Source organism: Pituophis catenifer, unplaced genomic scaffold (genome assembly GCF_029215685.1).
Source record: "Pituophis catenifer annectens isolate HBS135680 unplaced genomic scaffold, rPitCat1.0.hap2 SCAF_2, whole genome shotgun sequence".
Lineage (NCBI taxonomy): Eukaryota > Metazoa > Chordata > Lepidosauria > Squamata > Colubridae > Pituophis > Pituophis catenifer.
In genome coordinates, this window is record NW_027256882.1 from 3397206 (window position 1) to 3413377 (window position 16172).

Consider the following 16172-nt stretch of genomic DNA (forward strand, 5'->3'; position numbering starts at 1 on the left):
CATTCAAGACAATGATGAATCCACATACAAGCGGGAGGTTGAACAACTAGCTTCATGGTGCGACGGGAATAATGTGGAATTGAACACACTCAAAACTGTAGAAATGGTGATAGACTTTAGGAGAAACCCTTTCATATTTCCACCTCTCACAATACTGGACAACACAGTATCAACAGTAGAGACCTTGAAATTTCTAGGTTCTACCATATTGCAAGATCTAAAATTAAAATTAATGGACAGTAAACATCAAAAACGTCTACAAAAAAGCACAACAAAGACTGTTCTTTCTGCGCCAACTCAGAAAGCTCAAACTGCCCAAGGAGCTGCTGACCCAGTTCTACAGAGGGATTATTGAGTCTGTCATCTGCATCTCTATAACTGTCTGGTTTGGTTCTGCAACAAGACAGACACAGACTTCAGAGGATAATTAGAACTGCAGAAAAAACAATTGTACCAACCTGCCTTCCATTGAGGACCTGTATACTGCACAGTCAAAAAGAGGGCTGTGAAAATATTTACAGATTCCCTCACATCCTGGACATAAATTGTTTCAACTCCTATGCTCAAAACGACGCTATAGAGCATTGCACACCAGAATAACTAGACAAAGTACAGGTTTTTCCTGAATGCCGTCACTCTGCTAAACAAATAATTTCCTCAACACTGTCTAAACTATTTACTAAGTCTGCACTACTATTAATCTTCTCATCGTTCCCACCACCCATCTCCTTCCACTTATGACTGTATGACTGCAACTTTGTTGCTTGTATCCTTACAATTTATATTGATATTGTTTCCTGATTGCTTATTTGTACCCTATGACTATCATTAAGTGTTGTACCTTATGATTCTTGATGAATGTATTTTATGTACACTGAGAGCATATGCACCAAGACAAATTCCTTGTGTGTCCAATCACACTTGGCCCCCCCAAAAAAATTCTATTCTATTCTATTCTATTCTATTCTATTCTATTCTATTCTATTCTATTCTATTCTATTCTATTCTATTCTAAGAAATGAAGCAAGAAAAATATAGTTTCAGCTAGGGGAACGCAGTGGCTCAGTGGCTAAAATGCTGTGCTTGTCGATAGAAACGTCAGCAGTTTAACGGTTCGAATCCTTAGTGCCACATAACGGGGTGAGCTCCCGTTACTTGTCCCAGCTTCTGCCAACCTAGCAGTTCAAAAGTAAAAATGCAAGTAGAAAAATAGGGACCATCTTTGGTAAGAAGGTAACAGCATTCCATGCGCCTTTGACGTTTAGTCATGACAGCCACATGACCATGGAGACATCTTCGGACAGCACTGGCTCTTCAGCTTTGAAAAGGAAATGAGCACCGCCCCCTAAAGAATTGACTAGCACATATATGTGAGGGGAACCTTGACCTTAAGAGTTGTTTTCAGAGTTGACACTACTTGATACAGTACCCAAACTGGATACAGTATGCCAGGTGTCGTCTTACTAAGGCTTTATGAAGCTGTACTAATACTTCATGTGATTTTGATTCTATGCCTCTCTTTATACAACCAAGGATTGTATTCACTTTTTTTAATCTGCTGCCACACACAGGTGACTCATGCTTAAGTGATCACCCATTCGGACTCCAAGGACCCTGTCATAGTTTTTGAGCCAAATTTCATGTAATCTCTTTTTCCTGCCCAGGTGTAAAATGTTCCTTTTCTCTACATTAAATTTCATTTTCTTGGATTCAACCTTGTCTGCTTTGGATCAGAAAGGTACAATATGCATACAGATAACAATCTAGAGACATGGTTGCATCAGTGGTTAGCATGCTATACTAATTGCCCACAGCCAGTAGTTTGATTTTGACAGGGTCATGGTTGATTCAGCTTTCATCCTTCTGAGGTGGGTAAAATGAGGACCCAGATTGCTGGGAAGCATATGCTGACTTTCTAAACTGCTGAGAGAGTGTTGTAAAGCATTGTGGAGTGGTATATAAGTCTAAGTGGAATGGCTATTGCTATATATTTTCTCCTGAGCATGGATCCTTTTATGAGAAGTAAGAATACCATTCTGAGCAAAGCTATTTTCACATTCCATGCATTTATATGGTCTCCCCTGTGTGGGTCATCTTATGGCAATTAAGGTGATATTTTCGAGCAAAGGTCTTTCCACACTCCATGCATTTAAATGGCTTCTCCCCTGTGTGGATTTTGTTATGGCAAGTAAGAGCATCTTTCCGAGCAAATGTCTTTCCACAATTCATGCATTTATATGGTTTCTCCCCCGTGTGGATCACCTTATGGGAAATAAGATGACTTCTTCGAGCAAAGGTCTTTCCACATTCTATGCATTTAAATGGCTTCTCCCCTGTGTGGATCATCTTATGACGAATAAGATAACCTCTTTGAGTAAAGGTCTTTCCACACTCCAAGCACTTATATGGCTTCTCCCCTGTGTGGATCATCTCATGTAAAATAAGATGACTTCTTCGAGCAAAGGTCTTTCCACATTCCATGCATTTAAATGGCTTTTCCCCTGTGTGGATCTTTTTATGAGAAGCAAGATAACTGCGTTGAGCAAAGGTCTTTCCACCCTCCATGCATTTATATGATTTATCTCCTATGTGTCTCCTTTTATGGATTGTAAGTTCGTTGCTACAAGGAAAGGTTTTCCCACACTGCATGCATATATATGGATTCTCCCCTGTGTGGAACCTTTTGTGTATGCTTAGGTCACTGATATGAGCAAAGGTCTTTTCACACTCCATGCATTTATAAGTTTTCTCCCCTTTGTGGATCATCTTATGGGAAATAAGATGACTTCTTCGAGCAAAGGTTTTTCCACACTCCATGCATTTAAATGGCTTTTCCCCTGTGTGGATCTTTCTATGTATTCTTAGGACATTGCTATGAGCAAAGCTCTTTCCGCACTCCATGCATTTATATGGTTTCTCTCCTGTGTGGATTTTGTTATGGCAAGTGAGACCATACTTCCGAGCAAATGTCTTTCCACAATTCATGCATTTATACGGTTTCTCCCCTGTGTGGCTCATTTTATGGCAATTAAGATGATATCTTCGAGCAAAGGTCTTTCCACACTCCATGCATTTAAATGGCTTCTCCCCTGTGTGGATCACCTTATGTAAAATAAGATGACTTTTTTGAGCAAAGGTATTTCCACATTCCGTGCATTTAAATGGCTTCTCCCCTGTGTGGCACCTTTTGTGTATAGTAAGTCCACTACTATAAGCAAATGTCTTTCCACACTCTATGCATTTATGTGGCTTATCCCCTGTGTGGATCTTCATATGGGAAAAAAGATTACTTCTTCGAGCAAAGGTCTTTCCACACTCCATGCATTTATAAGTTTTCTCCCCTTTGTGGATCATCTTATGGGAAATAAGATGACTTCTTCGAGCAAAGGTTTTTCCACACTCCATGCATTTAAATGGCTTTTCCCCTGTGTGGATCTTTCTATGTATTCTTAGGACATTGCTATGAGCAAAGCTCTTTCCGCACTCCATGCATTTATATGGTTTCTCTCCTGTGTGGATTTTGTTATGGCAAGTGAGACCATACTTCCGAGCAAATGTCTTTCCACAATTCATGCATTTATACGGTTTCTCCCCTGTGTGGCTCATTTTATGGCAATTAAGATGATATCTTCGAGCAAAGGTCTTTCCACACTCCATGCATTTAAATGGCTTCTCCCCTGTGTGGATCACCTTATGTAAAATAAGATGACTTTTTTGAGCAAAGGTATTTCCACATTCCGTGCATTTAAATGGCTTCTCCCCTGTGTGGCACCTTTTGTGTATAGTAAGTCCACTACTATAAGCAAATGTCTTTCCACACTCTATGCATTTATGTGGCTTATCCCCTGTGTGGATCTTCATATGGGAAAAAAGATTACTTCTTCGAGCAAAGGTCTTTCCACACTCCATGCATTTATAGAGTTTCTCCCCTACGTGGAGACTTTCGTGTACTCTTAGGACACTACTCTGAGGGAAGGTCTTTCCACACTCCATGCATTTATACGGTTTCTCTCCTGACTGAATCCTTTTATGGGAAATAAGATTACTACGTCTTTTGAACCTGTTACCAGACTGTCTGCATTTGTATAGCTTCTCCCCAGTGTGAATCTTTTCATGGGAAGTAAGTTGCCTGCTTTTTCCAAAACATGTTCCACATTCCAAACATTTGTAAGGCTTCTCTTTTGCATCAATCACTTTTTGAGATATAAGGAACTTATTTCCAAGAGAAGGAATGAATGTCCCATTGTAACTTTCTCCGTTGTGTCTTCTTATAGCATCTTCTGCTTTATTTTGGCTTAAATAGTGGTCTTTTACTTGTAATATAGCTTTGATTGGCTTCATATTTTTCCCAATATATTTTTTCCTTATTTTCTCCTGTTGGGCGAGAACATCTTGCATCGGAGCATCGGTGGAAGATGAGCTTTCCTGATTCCAATCATTTGACTGGTTTCTATCATGGGTTTCTAATTCCATTCGAATTCCCAACTTCTCCGTTCCATCTTTAGCATTGATCACCTGGAACAGTTCACAGGAATCTTGATTCTCCTGCCCATTATCACCTTCAAAGCAAAAGAGAAATGAAAACGGTAACAAGGTTAGAGAAAAAGATCAAACCGTACAAAGTCAAGTGAATTTCCTTCTGAATTTTTCCAAAATTCAATTATGTTTTATGTTTGCATGCTTACAGTGGCGTGATATACACAGGATGATTTCTATCTTCATGAGTCCTGAAAGCTTTGAAAATATCTAGAAAACATCTTTCTTTACAATTATCTAAATATCTGCAAATCTCAATCAAAGTCTGTTTTGAGTCAAGGAATAATGAGGGGAAACATCCAAGGACGAATAAGGAGAAAACTTAAGATTTATTGGGCTGGGTTAATTTCAGCAGACACCTGTGAGAACTGAAACCATTTTGAAAAAAGCTCGCTGGAAAGACTGGAAAGGTTGGGAGGCTTCAAGAATGGCTATTTCGCTGCCCCAAAGTCTCATCAACTTGCAAGAGCTTTTTGGCCGGATCTGGTACAGGCTTTCGATTGCAGAAAACAGAGGCCTAAACTATTTTAGTGCGAGATCACACTAGACCAGAAGTGCAAGATCTCACACTAATGATCACGCGTGATCTTGCACTGCAGTACTTTAGGCCTGTGTTCCCTACAAACTGAGTACTGCACGAGATTCAGGGCAAAAGTCTTTGAAAACAAAGAGGCCTCCCCTTTGTTTCCAAAGGATTTTGGCCTGGATCTCGTGCAGGCCTTGGTTAGCAGAAAACAGAGGCCTAAAGTACTGTAGTGTGAGATCATGTGAGATCAATACTGCCAGATTTCCCACTATTGATCTTGCGTATCTCCCATTACTTTAGGCCTCTTTTTTCTGCAAATGCATCCAAGCAGTCAAAGGAATTGACGGCTTGCTATATCCTCGTAAAGTCCCAGCAGGGTGCGGTGGGGGTACAGGTAGGGTGATTGTTGATGCAACATAATTTCAGGACTGAATCTTAAGTACTTGGGGGAAGGGCTAGGTCGTAATGTGGAACGGTTGCTTAGTGAACTGTCATAACTCGGAGATCACCTGTATCCTAGGATGCTCTGAGTCACACTGCATGAGGTCTTTGTTCTTGAATTGGATTGGGAGAATGCTCTTCCATGGCCCAAACATGAAAGTTCTGTTCTCACAAAATTTTGGAAGGTTTGACAACACATACCTCTCACATGACCTCCAGAGGACACATAAAAGCACACCTCATTCTTTTCAGCCACCACAGATAAATTCAAATACAAATGGAAAAATAAAGACCTAAAATAGAGATCTAACTTCAAAATCGTCATCAAAAAAGCACAACAAAGAATGTTCTTTCTGCGCCAACTCAGAAAGCTCAAACTGCCCAAGGAGCTGCTAATCCAGTTCTACAGAGGAATTATTGAGTCTGTCATCTCCACCCTCTATAACTGTCTGGTTTGGTTCTGCAACCCAGCAAGACAGACACAGACTTCAGAGGATCATTAGAACTGCAGAAAAAACAATGACTACCAACCTGCCTTCCATTGAGGACCTGTATACTGCACGAATCAAAAAGAGGGCTGTGAAAATATTTACAGACTCCTCGCATCCTGGACATAAACTGTTTCAACTCCTACCCTCAAAACGACGCTATAGAGCACTGCATGCCAGAACAACTAGGCACAAGAACAGTTTTTTCCTGAACGCTATCACTCTGCTAAACAAATAATTCCCTCAATCCTTGATTGATTTACTAAGTCTGCACTACTATTAATCTTCTCATTGTTCCCACCACCCATCTCCTCCCACTTATGACTGTATGACTGTAACCTAGTTGCTGGTATCCTTAAGATTTATATTGACTGTTTCCTGATATGATATGATTTCATTGCTTACTTGTTCCCTCTGACTATCATTAGTGTTGTACCTTATGATTCTTGACGAATGTATCTTTTCTTTTATGTACACCAAGAGCATATGGACCAAGACAAATTCCTTGTGTCCAATTATACTTGGCCTATTCTATTCTATTCTATTCTATTCTATTCTATTCTATTCTATTCTATTCTATTCTATTCTATTCTATTCTATTCAGAAATGGCCCAAAAGCATCTCAGCAAAGATACACTGACTCTTTCCTTCCTTGGAGTACCAGAAGGCCAGATCCTTTCCTTCTCCCTCCCAGGAGACAGTATCTGATTAGTGATTTTTTAAATAAAAAACTAACTTTAATCTGTCTTCTTGAACTCTCTGATATGGGATAAGAAAACTTACCAAGAGAAACCACGTTCCTATAGTTTTCAAGCATGACTTCCGAATACAGGGCTTTTTGGTCAGGATCCAGCTGAGACCATTCCTCCTCAGAGAAATACACAGCCACCTCCTCGAAGGACACAAGACTCTCCTGAACACGGAAAAAAGAACAGAACAGATTCACAACATCTGATCAACTTCATCAATGATTTAGACAAGGGGATAGAAGGGGAACTCATCAAATTTGCAGACAAGACCAAATTGACAGGAATATCAACACTGCACAAGATAGGCTCGAGATATAGAAGGATTGATATATTGGCACCTTCTAACAAAATGAATTTCAATGGTGAGAAATGTAATGTACTACATTTAGGAAAGAAAAACCAAATGCACTGGCATAGAATAGGTGATACCTGGCTCTACAGTAGAAAGTGGAACAGGGATCTTGGAGTCCTAGTGGACAATCGCTTAAACGTGAGCCAGCAGTGTGCTACAGTTGCCAAAAAACACCCAACAGAATCATAGGTTGCATTAAGAGAGAGATAGAATCAAGATCACATGAAGTATTAGTGCCACTTTATAATGCCTTGGTAAGACCACACTTAGGAACTTTGCATCCAGTATTAGTTGCCATGATGTAACAAAGATCTTGTGACTCTAGAAAGAGTGCAAGGAAAAGCAACCAAGATGATGAAGGGACTGAAGGCTAAAACATAAGATGAACGGGTGCAGGAACTGGGCATGGCTAGTCTAGTGAAGAGAAGGAACAGGGGAGATATGATAGCAATATTCCAATATTTGAGGGGCTGCCACAGAGAGGAGGAGGGGTCAAGCTATTTTCCAAAGCACCTGAAGGCCAGTCAAGGAATAATGGATGGAAACTGAACAAGGAGTGATTCAACCTGGAAATAAGGAGACATTTTCTGACAGTGAAAGCAATCAACCCATGGAACAGAAGTTGCCTTCAGAAGTGGGAGCTTCATCACTGGGAGCTTTCAAGAAGAGACTAGACTGCCACTTGTCAGAAATGGTGTAGGGAGGTTGGACTAGGTGACCTACAAGGTCCCTTCCAACTCTGTTAATCTGTACTTTAGGAGGTCAATAAATTAAAAAAGAAAGATGGTCCAGCAGTTCCTGCCACTGTGATACGTTTATTCCTAATTCTTGAAGGACTTTAAAAGAACTGCTTCTTGTAAAGGCAAATTTGGAGGAGTAACTAGCAGAACAAGACAACCAGAGGAAGCTATGCTGGCTGACAGCAACTTCAACCTGCTATTCTGCTGTCCATGTTCTGGAAGAACACAAAAATAACCCAGTCCAAACAAGGGGGGGGGAATAGAAGGAGAGAGAACTCTGTACACCCACTTCATTTCCTGAAGGTGAGAATACAAGTCTAATAACTTTTCCTTTTCTTACTTGATTTAGAGATTCAACCGCTGTTTGATCGCCGTCATAAAAACCAGAAAATTTCATTGTTTCTTTCTCTGTAAGAAATAAGTAATTTCAAAATAATAATTATTTAATAATAATAATGCAGGAGAGGTTATACATGTGCATACTGGGATCTGCAGAAAACCATGTGGACTGCTGTGTTTTGCACCAAGTGGAGCCCACATGCTCTTCAAGGGGAGCCCCATGTAGAGCCCGTTGCAATAGTCAAGACGGGAATTGATTAGGGCATGAGTGACTGTTTGAGTAGCGATTGTCCATCCAGGTAGGGGGGTAACTGGCACACAACCTGTAGTTGTGCAAAGGCCCTCCTGGCCACGACTGCCACCTTCTCTTCGAGCAAGAATTGTGATTCCAGAAGAACCCACATATTATGCACAGGGTCTGTTTTGGGTAGTGCCACCCCATCCAAGACCAGAGGTGGCAATTCTCCCTTGGCCAACGAACCCCAAACCCAGAGCCACTCTGTCTTGCCAAGGTTTAGTTTCCACCCATTGCTCCCCATCCAGCCCCTACAGCCTCCAGGCACTGCGCAGGGAGGACATAGCATTGCTTAACCTACCACAGGCCGAGACATACAGCTAAGTATCATCAGCATATTGGTAATATTTCAGTCCGTGCTGACAGATGATCTCACCCAGCAGCTCCATATAAATCTTGAACAGGAGCGGAGAGAGAACTGAGCCCTGCGAGACCCCGCAAAGCAGTGGATGAGGTCTGGATCTCTCCCCTCCTATCAACACTGACTGAGAGCGGCTGCAGAGGAAGGAAGTGAGCCAGGATAGCACAAGGCCTCCCACTTTCATCCCCCAAAGCCACCCCAGGAGAATACCATAGGTGATGGTATTGAAAGCCGCCAAGAGGTCAAGTAGAGCAAGCATGGATGTACTACCCCCATCCCACTCTCGCCAGAGATCATCCAAAAGCACGACCAATGCCATTTCTGTCCCAAATCCAGGCCTGAATCTTGACTGGTAGGGGTCTAGATAATCCGTTTCATCCCTAAACCTCTGGAATTGCCGTGTAACCACCTTTTGAACAACCTTCCCGAAAAAAGGGAAGATTGGAGACAGGTTGGAAATTATCCAACAGGGTGGATAATCCAACGATGGCTTCTTAAGAAGAGGGTGGACCACAGCCTCCTTAAAGTGCTGGGGCACTACCCCTTCCTGTAGGGAAGCATTAATCAGTGCCAGAGTCCACTATTACCTCCTGGGAAGCTTTCCCAAGCCAAGAGGGACATCGGTTTAAAACACAGGTGCACCCATACTCTCTAGGATCCTGTCCACTTCCTCAGGAACAACAGGGTCAAACTGTTCCCAGATAACAGAGCAAGAACCTGCCTCAGGGGCTTCCATCAGACCAGCAACCACACCGGCATCCAACTGGGAACCAAGTCGAGCTATTTTGTCTTCCAGAAAAACCACCAATTCCTCAGCATGCCCCTTCAGGTGGACCTCAATCTCCTCCTTCTCCAGGAGGAGGAGGCTCACCTAAAGAGAGTCGCTGGGCGATTATCTGCAGATGAAATTAGTGCAGAGAAGTATAAATAGGAGGAGGTATTGTATAGAAGAGAGAGCGATGTTAAGACATATGGGTAATTGGAGGATCTTAAATTACCTCCTGAGGTGTCCTGAGTTTGATCTTCCCAAGGGATCCTCCTGAAAAATAGCTCCTGAGAGGGATTTGATGGATTCTTCTTTCTCTCAGGATCTCTGATCTCCATAGTGCAGCACTTCCAATAGGAGGAAGGATTGAAGAAGCAGAATTAATGTACATCACAACATAAAGTGCATTCCTATATTTGGAACACAACCTCAAAGCCCCCAATATCCATCAGTGTGGTTGAGTGAGAAAACAATGGAACAACGTCCTACAAGAATTGGTGGGACATCGCCACATATTATGAATGTCAGAGATGTTTGGGAAGGAGGGGTGAAGTATTCAAACACATACTCTATTCTCTTTTGAGCTTCCTAAAGTATCTCACCTGCAACTCGACCTGCTCCTTCTGCTCTTCCGCCTGGCTCAGGAGGAAGCCTTCCACCAGGGCAACCGCCTGGGAACTGGTCTCTGCTCCATACTCCCGCACCCAGCTCTCCATCTCTGGGGGCAGAAGAGCCAGGAACTGCTCCAGAACCACCAGGTCCAGCATCTGGGCTTTGGTGTACTTTTCTGATCTCAACCATCGCCTACTAAAGTGATGGAGGTGGCTGCAAAATCTTCGAGGACCTTCAGCCTCCTGGCATTGGATGAAATTCCAGGGCTGAACTTCTGAAGGGAGGATAGTTTCCTCCAGGATCTCCTGCCCAGTCCTTGTCCAGAGCTTCCCCGCTTTCCCAGGCTGAACAGCTGAAGGATCTTTTCCACTTCCCTCCTTTCCAAAAGGTTGTGTCTCCATCCTTTCTCTGTCCTGCAGAACAACTCCAAATGGCTCCAAGGACTCTGGTGAGTCTCCAGATGCCTTTTCCTTCACGGAACCATTTCTGGTGCTGCAGGACTGATCGCTGCAAGTTATTCTGCTCTTTTTTCCCCCAAGAAAAATCCTTGGAAGGACTTCAAATGGCTTCCAGCTTCTGTATCTGAGATGGAAAGAAAAATCAACACCAAGAATTAGAAAGTAGAATTTAGAAAGTAGAACTGAACAACCTTCCCCCAACCTGCCCGGAGCCCCATCGCAAGATCGAGGTCCTCATAGCAGGGCTCGGAAGGAGGCAGCTGGAGAGGTCATCCCGCTTCTCTCCCCCTGCGAGACAGGCCGGGCTGCGGAGGATCGGACTCTCAGGGAACCGGGTGTGATTCCTGCCTACTCACCCGGCTTCTCTTCTCTCCTGCTGGGCCTCCGCAAAGCCGACCCTCCTCTTCCCCCACTTGGTCACTTCCCTGGACATGGGGCGGGAAGGGATCTCTGGATCCCCACCGGCATCCCCCATGTTCCCTGCATGGGGAGGGCGGCAGGGGGCCATGGGACTCGGGGTAACAGTAACAGAGTTGGAAGGGACTTTGGAGGTCATCTAGTCCAATCCCCTACTCACACAGGAGACCTATACCAGGGATTCCAACTCCTGAACTGCCGTCCTTTCTGATCTAGAAACTCAATGTCTTAGCCACTGAGCCACCTAACCAAGCTTCCAGAGAAGTCGGTCTCTTCCTTCTCCGCCTCCCTCTGTCTGTGAACATCCCCCTTCTCACCTGGGGCACATCTGGATCTCCCCCTGCCAGACCCTCCTGCAGCCTCTGCGCCTCCTGCAGAGCTCCAGGGGTTAAGGAGACATCCTAGAGCGGCAAGTGTTTGCGATGTCACTTCCTTTGCAGCCTCCTCTGGAAAGGCAGCTGTGATCTTCGCCCTCCAGTGGGCCAATGGGGAAGCTCGATGTTCTCTTCTCTTGGCAGAAAATGCCCCCTGGTGGATTTTGGGTAAATTTACAGGATTCCCTGCAAAGTGGGGGAAAGAGGAGCGCATCTGAGGGAAGGGCAGGGATGATGGGCATGGGAATAGGAGGAAAGGTCCCTCTCAATGCCGCCCTGCCCAAGAAAAGCTTTGTGGTTTGCAGAGGCAGCAATTTCTCCATCTTCCTCTCCTTCCTGTCCAGGAACCGTCTGTGGAGATGGAGAAAAATCTCCCTGGAGAATTTGAACTCACTTCCTTCAAGAACAGCTGCCCTGAAGGCTGGGCAGAGATTGGAGGAGGTCTCAAAAGGGGCCAAATCCTGTCAGAAACAGCCGGGCAGTCAGAAGAGGACCAGGAGGCTCTCTGGCAAACCCAGTTTGTGTCTTGCGGTTCTTGCAAACTCCGGCCTGAAGAGAGGAAGATGGGACACCAGCAGGAAGGCCACAATGAAGAAAATGATTTTTATTGATTGATTTTTTTAAAATTTTGGTTTCCACGTTGTAAAAAAGTTGTTGAGACTCTAAAGAGCGTAGAGAAGAGCAGCAAAGATGATTAGGGGACTCGAGGGATGAGTCAGCAGGTTCTGACAGGTTCTGGAGAACGGGTAGCGGAAATTTTGAGTAGTTCTGAGAACCGGCAAATACCACCTCTGGCAGGCCCCAGAGTGGGGTGGGAATGGAGATTTTGCAATATCATTCCCCCAGGTGTGGGGAGGGAATGGGGATTTTGCAGTATCATTCCCTTGCCATGCCCACCAAGCCACACCACGCCCACCAAGCCATGCCCACAGAACCGGTAGTAAAAAAAATTGGATTTCACCACTGAAGGAATTTTTTAAAATTAATTCTTAATTTCATGTTATTTTGGTCCCCATTATTTTCCAAAGATCTTCCTTCTTGATTGATCATTTGTAATGTTAGCTTGTAACTTTGAATGGTTACTTAATAAATTATTGTAAATCAGGGACTGCCTGGGTTGGCTACCTAGCTATGAGAACTTAATATTCGTCCACATTTCCCTACCACTGCTTTCCCTTAATAAAACTACTTGTCATAGTTCCCAGTAACACTCCCAACTAAATCAAGTCTCACAGGTCACATTAGCCAAGAAAGAAGAAGATGAAGTTCTCAGCACTCCCTCCTGCCAGGGAGGAGGCTTTTGCTTACATATCAACAACAGCTGGTCTCAGGATATAACTATAATATATAAATTCTGTGACGAAAACCTAGAGACATTAATTATCAACTGCAAACCATACTATTCGCCTCATGAATTTTCCTCATTTCTTCTAATTGTGCTGTTTATGTCCCACCACAAGCCTGTGTAAAGAAGGCATTACGAATTCTAGCTGACCAACTTATGGAGGCTGAAGCCAAATACTCGATTCACTGGCCATTAATTTGGGAGAGCTAAACAAGGCCAAATTAAGGAAAGAGCTACCAAAATACTTTCAGCATGTCAATTGTCCCACTAGAGGCAATAACTTTAGACCATTGCTACACAGCACCAAAAGATGCTTATCAGTCTTTACCATGAGCAGCTGTAGGACACTCTGATCATTGCATGATTCACCTTGTACCTGCTTACAGGCAAAGACTTAAAACCACAAAACTAACAATTAAATCAGTGAAGACTTGGACTGAGGAGGGAAAGTTAAAGCTACAGGCTTGCTTTGACTGCACTGATTGGAATATTTTTGAAGATATCTCTGCAGACCTGTATGAACACACAGATACTGTAACATCATATGTCAGCTTCTGTGAAGACATATGTGTACCGACCAGGAACTTGCCAATATTCACTAAGAATAAACCTTGGTTCACAGCTAAGCAGCTACCTCATTCCAAAGAGGAAGCCTACAGAAAAGGTGATAAAATGCTATACAATCAGGCCAGAAATGTATTAACAAGGGAGATCAGAGCAGCAAAAAGAAACTACTCTGAAAAGCTAAAGAATCAGTTCTCAACAAATGAATCAGCAAATATGTGGAAAACTACGGCAAACCTCCTTCCCAGGCTGAAAGAAATCAACAACTGGCAGATAACCTGAACATGTTTTACTGCAGGTTTGAAAGGAAACTACAGCCACCTATCTCCACAACCCCCATCTCAGACACACCAACAACAGCCAAGCCTCCTACAACGGATCCCATCCCATTAGGTTCACAACCCCTAGTGATCACAGAAAAGGAAGTGCAAGATCTATTTCACAGACAAAAGCCAGGAAAAACTCCAGGCCCAGACAAGATAATTCTTTCTTGCTTAAAAGTCTGTGCTAACCAATTGGCCCCCATCTTCACCCGTATCTTCAATAAATCGCTACATTCCTTCTTGCTTCAAACACTCTACTATCATCCCAGTGCTGAAGAAGCCCACCATCAAGGAACTGAATGACTACAGACCAGTTGCTCTAACATCTGTAGTCAAGAAAATCTTTGAAAGGCTAGTGCTGTCCCACTTGAAAACCATCACGGATCCGCTGTTAAACCCCTTGCAATTTGCATACCGAGCAAATAGATCAACAGATGATGCTGTTAATATGGCTCTACACTACATCCTACAACATCTTGAATCTCCAAAGACCTACGTAAGGGTCCTCTTTGTAAACTTTAGTTCAGCATTCAATACCCTCATTCCAGACATTCTTCTAACTAAGCTAAACCAGCTACAGGTATCTGAACACACTTGTAAGTGGATCATAAACTTCCTAACAAGCAGGAAGCAGCAGGTGAAGCTAAGCAGAATCACATCAGATACCTGTACAATTAGCACAGGGCTCCCCAAGGCTGTTTTCGCTCCCCACTTCTCTTCTCTCTGTAAAGCAATGACTGCATCTCTAACGATCCATCTGTTAAACTACTGAACTTCACAGATGACACAACAGTGATCAGTCTATAACAGTGATCTATAGAGCACTGCACACCAGAACAACTAGACAAAGAACAGGTTTTTCCTGAATGCCATCGCTCTGCTAAACAAATAATTCCCTCAACACTGTCAAACTATTTACTAAGTCTGCACTACTATTAATCTTCTCATCGTTCCCACCACCCATCTCCTTCCACTTATGACTGTATGACTACAACTTTGTTGTTTGTATCCTTACAATTTATATTGATATTGCTTATTTGCACCCTATGACTATCATTAAGTGTTGTACCTTATGATTCTTGATGAATGTATCTTCTTTTATGTACAGAGAGCATATGCACCAAGACAAATTCCTTGTGTGTCCAATCACACTTGGCCAAAAAAAAAATTCTATTCTATTCTATTCTATTCTATTCTATTCTATTCTATTCTATTCTATTCTATTCTATTCTATTCTATTCTATTCTATTCTATTCTATGAAATAATGAAATGAAATGAAATGAAATGAAATGAAAAAAATGGCTTCAGCTAGAGTCATTTTGGATGGACGCAGTGGCTCAGTGGCTAAGACGCTGAGCTTGTCAATAGAAACGTCAGCAGTTCAACGGTTCGAATCCCAGTGCCGCATAATAGGGTGAACTCCCGTTACTTGTCCCAGCTTCTGCCAACCTAGCAGTTCGAAAGCACATAAAAAATGCAAATAGAAAAATAGGGACCACCTTTGGTGGGAAGATAACAGCATTCTGTGCGCCTTTGACATTTAGCTGGGCACATGACCATGGAGACATCTTCGGACAGCACTGGCTCTTCGGCTTTGAAACAGAGATGAACACCGCCCCCTAGAGTCGGGAACGACTAGCACAGATGTGTGAGGGGAACCTTTACCTTAGAGTTGTTTTCAGAGTTGACACTATTTACTTTAATGCTCCCTGTGTGGCAGAACGTTGGACCAGACACAAAGGTATTTCCACACGCTATTCTATGTTTTAATAAATGAATTCAAGCATCACTTTTTTACACAACTATGTGAAAAAAGTTACACTGGCACTGAAAAAATGATAACTCCAAAAAAGTAAACAGTGTGGCCAGGCAGCTTTGACGGCAGACAACATTCTGGGATGCATCACCAGAGGTATCAACATCAGCAAAACGGAGGTCCTATCCATCTACATAGGGCTTTAGTGAGAGACCATTTGGAATACTGGATACAGTTCTGGAGACCTCACTTTAAAAATGGTATTGATAGGATTGTGTGAGTCCAAAGATGGGCAACACGAGGGAAGGCAAGGAAAGACCACCACAAAATTATGACAAAGATCCTATGAGTTGCATTTTCTAATTCAGCATCACTATAACCCCGTTTTCCTTATGATTTTCTTTCTCAGTTATTACTTGCATTACATAATGTGAAGCAGGATGGAAAGGCAGACTGAGACAAAATAGTAAGCAAAGGAAGAAAAACTGAAACAATAGTAAGGGATTCAGGACTAATTGCATTTCTGACTGCAACTCTGCTCTAGTGGAAATACTCATCAGAGGGAGCTTCTTGAAATGATTGAGGAATCTCCACCACTTAAATATTGGCCACCACACAGAATAGAATAGAATAGAATAGAATAGAATAGAATAGAATAGAATAGAATAGAATAGAATAGAATAGAATAGAATAGAATAGAATAGAATTTTTTATTGGCGAAGTGTGATT

The 16172-nt window shown here is 42.8% G+C and overlaps 2 protein-coding genes across 2 annotated transcripts in view; both read right to left on the reverse strand.

The window, feature by feature from the left end:
* The window catches only part of LOC139309254 (zinc finger protein 91-like), a 105539-nt gene that overhangs the window by 44349 nt on the left and 45018 nt on the right, over nt 1–16172 (reverse strand). The gene's annotated exons all lie outside the window — the stretch shown is intronic.
* LOC139311608 (zinc finger protein 665-like) lies at nt 2050–10606 on the reverse strand. Its single transcript, XM_070936076.1, has 9 exons — nt 10208–10606; nt 9820–9940; nt 9699–9731; nt 8173–8240; nt 6775–6904; nt 4019–4559; nt 3416–3940; nt 2869–3331; nt 2050–2550 (listed from the first exon to the last, which is right to left on the reverse strand). Exons 1-9 carry the CDS (start codon nt 10604–10606, stop codon nt 2068–2070), a joined length of 2763 nt encoding a protein of 920 aa, XP_070792177.1. The 3' UTR covers nt 2050–2067.

Excerpts from the sequence above, each read along its gene's own strand:
- LOC139311608 (XM_070936076.1), bottom strand. The coding sequence starts at position 10,606 with ATGGAGACACAACCTTTTGGAAAGGAGGGAAGTGGAAAAGATCCTTCA. Across the intron at positions 3,941-4,018 it reads ATTTCCCATAAAAGGATTCA|TCTCCACGTAGGGGAGAAAC; the intron begins GTCAGGAGAGAA and ends AGTACACGAAAG. Across the intron at positions 3,332-3,415 it reads ATCCACACAGGGGAAAAGCC|TTATAAATGCATGGAGTGTG; the intron begins ATTTAAATGCAT and ends AGGGGAGAAAAC.